Source organism: Muscardinus avellanarius (genome assembly GCF_963383645.1).
Source record: "Muscardinus avellanarius genome assembly, chromosome: 14".
NCBI lineage: Eukaryota > Metazoa > Chordata > Mammalia > Rodentia > Gliridae > Muscardinus > Muscardinus avellanarius.
In genome coordinates, this window is record NC_137800.1 from 89,897,323 (window position 1) to 89,902,867 (window position 5,545).

A 5,545-nucleotide genomic window follows, 5' to 3' on the forward strand; every position below is an offset into this window, starting at 1 on the left:
GCCGACACTCGTAACATCAGCATTTGAAAGGCTGAAACTGGAGGATCTCGGTTTGCTGACCGCCTCAGTGAGCCCTTTGCAACTCAGTGAGACTCAGCTTCAAACTAAAGACTAAAAAATAGGGCTGGGGGTGTAGTAGCTTGGAGGTAGAATATTCCTGGGTTCCATCCCAGTACCGCAAAAAAAAAAAAAAAAAAAAAAAAAAAGAAAAAAAGAAAGAAAAGAAAAAAGTCAGGCCTGGTAGTGCAAGCCTGTAATCTCAGTACTTAGGAGGCTGAGGCAGGAGGATCGCAGGTTCGTGGCCAGCCTCAGCTACTTAGTGAGGCCCTCTGCAACTTAGTGAAAGCCTATTTCAAAATAAAGAATAAAACATAGGGCTGGGGGTGTAGCTCAGAAGTAGAATGCTGCTGGGTTCAATCCTCAGTATTAAAATAAGTAAATGAATAGTAAAATAAAAAGGGCCGGGGTGCAGCTCAGAGGTAGAACACCCCGGGCTCAATCTCTAGCACCAAAACCAAAACAAAAACAAACAAAAAAACAAGCGGTTAAGTCTGGTTTGAGAAATGAGAAATATTCTCAGGCCCAGAATAAAGTTGGCCTGTTCCCTTCCCAGGCCCCTGCCAGCCCCGGGCTCCCAGGACCCCTTCTTTGCCCCCCAGGAGCCTCAGCCACCTGTCGCCCCCCCCAGAGCCGGCTCCTCCGGGCCTTCATCCCTCCTCCTCTCTGCCCCCCCCCCACCTTCTAGAACTCCTGGCGGTTTCCAACTGGAGGTTTTAGTTTGAGCAGTTGGTGCCCGGCGGCCTTGGTCAGGGTCCCTCAGGATGGAGGCTCCAGCTCCGACGGCTGGGCCCAGGTCACGAATTTTGGGCCATTCCTCCATGTTTAGCTTCCTCCACAGCCTGGTGGGGAACAGGGGCGACCCCAGGAGCTCTGGCGAGGGCCCGGCGGGGGGCCCGGTGCAGCCCCTGCAGGAGCCTGGGCCCCCGGCCCTGCTGCCCTGCGCCCTATCGGTGGCCGCTCCCAGGAGCGCCTCGCGGTTATCACAGCACCAGGCCTTGTGGCTGGGCACGGGGGGCCTGAGCGCCCGGACCCCCAACCCCCAGGAGGTCCTGAGGCTCCCAGCCCAGGGCATGGCGCTGACGGGGGTCCCGCCCAGAGACAGCCCGGCGGTGCTGGGCGACCTGTCAGACATGCAGATGGAGAAGGGAGAGGAGGAGGAGACTGCAGGGGAGGCCCGGGCTTCTTCGAGGGCCTCAGACCGGTGAGGGGCTGGGGCTCACCCTGGGGCGTGGTTAATTGCGGTACTTGGGAGGCTGAGACGGGAGGATCGTGCAGGTTCGAAGCCAGCCTCAGCTACTGAGTGAGGCTCTCAGCAACTTAGTGAGACCCTGTTTACAAACAAAATATAAAATAGGTCTGGGAGTGTAGCCCGGAGGTAGAAAGCCCCTGGGTTCCACCCGCAGTACCACACACACACACACACACACACACACACACACACAGCAAAGCAAAGAAAAGGTGGTGGTGAAGATGGGGACAGCTGCCTGCACCTGGGAGGAAACTTGGCTGTCATCGCAGGGAGATAGGGACCTGACAAGTCGGATCGTCTGTACTTGGGAGCCCTTGGATGGGGAGAGGGCTGGAAGAGTGTGTGGAAGCAGCCATGGGGGCAGGGCCAAAAAGATGGGGAGCGTCACGAGGGGGATCTGAGGCCTGCGCGGTGGTCTGTGATCTCAGTACTTGGGAGGCTGAGAATAGAGGATCGCGGTTCGCTGACAGCCTCAGTTACTTAGGCCCTCTGCAACTCAGCGAGACCCTGTTTCAAAAATAAAGAATGAAAAACAGGGCTGGGGGTGTAGCTCAGAGGTAGAATGTCCCTGGGTTCAATCCACAGTACCACAAATAAATAAACAAATACAAATACATAAATAAACCATAAATAAAATGAGTCTGGGAGTGTCCCTTGGAGACAAGATGTCTCTGGGTTCAATCAGTATTTAAAAAAAAAATAAAAGAAAGAGTGGGGGTCTGTAGGTGGGTGTTTGGAGGGGGAGCGGAGGAGGTCCTCTTGTTAGTTGTTTAGAGAGGAGTCGTCAAGATTGAAAGGGGACGCTGGGAGTGCCAGAGTCCCTGGGTTCAAACCCCAGCCCTGCTAAATACAGAAGTCGACAAGACAGGGGGGCGGGCTAGGGGCTGGAGAGGAGGGCCGGCGGGTTGGTGGTCCCGCCACATCCACCCGTGTGTGTGGGATTAGGGACTACTTTGGCCAGGCCCTGGAGATGGAGCAAGGACCGGGGCAGGGGGCCAGGGGGCCGCAGCTCAGCCCCGCAGCCTTCACCGGAGAGGAGGAGGAGGAGCAGGAGGAGGAGGAGCGCCTGCTTGAGGGTGAGTGTGGCGGCCCCAGAGATGGGGGCTCCTCCTGGGGTCTCTCTCCCGTGCCAAGCTGCGTGGCGAGCCGCCCAACCCCAACCTCCTTTGCTCATCCCCAGAATGGGGATAAACCGGGCGGCTCAGGCCTGGGATCCCAGTGCTTGGGAGGCTGAGACAGGAGGATCGCAGGTTGGAGGCCAGCCTCAGCAACTTAGCGAGACACGGTTCCAAAATAAAAAATAAAATAGAGCTGGGGGTGTAGCTCAGAGGTAGAACGGCCCTGGGTTCCATCCCAACGCGACACACGGCCAGCGGAGGTGGTCTTTGGTGAGTCTAGAACTGGGCTCCCACAGCAGGCTTCGGCCCCCGTCCTCAGCCCAGGCGCCCATGTCCTGCCCACTTAGGCCCCTTTAGGCCTGCCCGCCAGTGACCGGCCGCCTTTCACAGGGAGCCTGAGGCCGGCCTCTTCCAAGATGAAGGAAACTCCTTGGAACCACCTTCTCACTTTGTACAAGCAGCTGCAGGAATTGGTCATGGCCAAGGTGTGTGTGTGTGTGTGTGTGTGTGTGTGTGCGTGCGCGCGCGTGTGTGCGCGTGTGTAGGGGAGCCTGCTGGGATGTGTGGCTTCCACGCACGGGGCGGCAACCTCTGCCTTTTGCTGGTCCTGGGGATGGAGCCCAGGGGCGTTCTACCTCTGAGCTACACCCCCGGCCCTAATTTTTATACTTTACTTTAAAACAGGGTCTCGCTAAGTTGTAGAGGGCCTCTGAAATAGCCGAGGCTGTGACTGCGAGCCTCCTGCCTCAGCCTCCCGAGTACTGGGATTACAAGCGTGCGCCGCCACGCCTGGCCCCTGGTTTTTAGTTTTATCTGGAGACAGAGTCTCACTAGGTTGATGAGGGTCTCACGACTTGCTGAGCCTGTCCTTGGACTTTTGATCCTCCTGTTCTCTCAGCCTTCAAAATATCCTGTTTTCTTTTGTGGCGCTGGGGATGGAGCCCAGGGGCGTTCTACCTCCCAGATACATCTTTGGCCCTATTATATTTTTTATTCAGAAACAAGGTCTCGCTGAGTTGGGGGGAGCCTCGCTCCGTTGCTGAGGCTGGCCTCGAACCTGCGATCCTCCTGCCTCAGCCTCCCCTGTGCTGGGGTTACAGGCGTGCACCGCCACACTCGGCTAGTAGTCCCCTTTCTTTGGGGAGCGGTTCCTCCCTCCTTCCTGTTTTGTCTTGCTGGTGGAGGTGCAGGCCTGGGGGCCCAGGCCCCCTCGGCTGCTCAGGGACCCTGCACACCTCAGTTTCCTCTCAGGGAGGACTTGTCCCATGACAAACAAGGAGAGGACGAGGAGATGGAGGAAGAGGCCAGCTCGTTCAAGCTCTGCGTCCCAGGCGCTGACCCCCTCCAGTCACCACTGCACAAGACTTTTAGATCTACGGACACAGGGGGTCAGTGTCCACCCACCCTGCCCCGCCGTCCCCGCTTGGCCTGTGCCGCCGGCCGCGGTGTGCTCCGTGGCCACCAGGTGGCGCCAGAGGACCTCAGACGAGCCCAGCGATCGGCGGAGCTGGGCTGGGGGCTTCTGGGTGGGGGGGTCTTCTCCCTCAGAGTTTGTGGGCCACTCAAGGGTCAGCCCTTCTTCATTCCAGGGGCTTTAACCCTTTGGGGAGGGGTCTCTGGTTCATGCCCTGGAGGGTCGGGTCCTCTGTCCTACTGCAACCCCAGACAGAATGTATGTAGTTAGTGGTAAGAACACAAGATAGACGTCATCGCCCGGCTGGAGCCCGGCGTGGTGGCGAACACCTATGATCCCAGTACTTGGGAGGCTGAGACAGGAGGACCCCAGGGTGGAGGCCAGCATCAGCAGCCTCGTGAGACCCGTAGCCACTTAGCGAGACTTCGTTTCCAAATTTAAAAATAAAACAGGGCTGGAGGTATAGTTCAGCATAGGAGTGCCCCTGGGCCCAGCCTCCTAATACCAAATTAATAAATATTCATCTGTGTGATTTCGCAGTAGCACACGTGCCCATCTCTCTGGCTCTCAGGTTTTATAGAATCAGAATTGAAAAAGCTTCTGGCAGTTCAGCGGGAGTCCCGCCTCTGGAAGATGGACAGCCCTGAGGGCCTGCAGCTGCTGGCCCAGCCAGAGGCCACCCTGGAAGAGGCCACCCTGGAGGACGGCCAGGTATGCCGGCCAGCCCTGGCCCCCGCCTCTGCCCCCGGGCTGTGGGCCCTTCTCAGCTGTAATGTGTGTGTGTGTGTGTGTGTGTGTGTGTGTGTGTGTGTGTGTTGTGGTGCTGGGGATGGAGGCCGGGGTCATTCTACCTCCGAGTTACACCCCAGCCCTATGTTTTATTCTTCATTTTTTTTAGTTAACCATTTTATTTCTATTTATTTATTTATTTATTTATTTATTGGTGGTACTTGGGGTACCCAAGTACCCTTGGGGAACCCAGAGGCTTTCTACCTCCAGGCTATACTCCCAGACCCATTTTATATTTTATTTGAAAACAGGGTCTCACTAAGTTGCTGAGAGCCTCACTCGGTAGCTGAGGCTGGCCTCGAACCTGCGCGATCCTCCTGTCTCCGCCTCCCAAGCGCGGGGATGACAAGCGTGCCCACCGCGCCCGGCTCATTCTTCATTTTGAACCAGGGTCTCTGAGTCGCAGAGGGCTCGCTAAGTAGCTGCGGCTGTCTGAGAATCACGAGCCTCTGGTCTCTGCCTCCCGAATGCCGGGGCCTGGTTTTGCGCGTTAGCTTTGCCATTCCTAGCTGTGTGCTTCCCCTCTCGGGGCTCGTCCCGTGCGTGGCGGGGTCTGTCCAGGCCGCCGTGGAGCAGTGGGCTTCCACGGCCCCTTCTCTGCCCTCGCGGCCCACGCTCCTCGCACACACCCGAAGGCTGCGGGAGCGGCCAGGCCGAGGACCCCGCTCGCCCTCCTCCGCGGCCTTTGAAGGTTAGGCCTGGCCCGTCCTCCACGCGGCACGGGATGGCTCCGTGATTGAAAAGCCTCTCGCCCTTTGAGTTCATTTCCAGTCATTCCTCATCCCGTTCTTTCCCACTCGGCCAGGCTGCGTGCTCACGGGAGGAAGGCGCCCAGGCTTGGAGGCCTAAGCCTTGAGCCAAAGTCCACACCGCAGCTGGCTCCGTGACCGCTTCCAGTGTGTGTGGGAGCCGACC

The 5,545-nt window shown here is 57.8% G+C and overlaps 1 protein-coding gene across 1 annotated transcript in view; it reads left to right on the forward strand.

The window, feature by feature from the left end:
* Positions 1-821: 821 nt before the first annotated feature.
* The window catches only part of LOC308273323 (gametogenetin-binding protein 1-like), a gene marked incomplete at both ends in the record, with an annotated part of 6,216 nt that continues 1,492 nt past the window's right edge, over positions 822-5,545 (forward strand). Inside the window, 5 exons of the mRNA XM_080710403.1 lie at positions 822-1,261; positions 2,255-2,385; positions 2,818-2,912; positions 3,650-3,815; positions 4,413-4,552. Coding sequence (XP_080566529.1) covers positions 822-1,261; positions 2,255-2,385; positions 2,818-2,912; positions 3,650-3,815; positions 4,413-4,552 — 972 coding nt within the window. The remainder of the gene's footprint in view (positions 1,262-2,254; positions 2,386-2,817; positions 2,913-3,649; positions 3,816-4,412; positions 4,553-5,545) is intronic.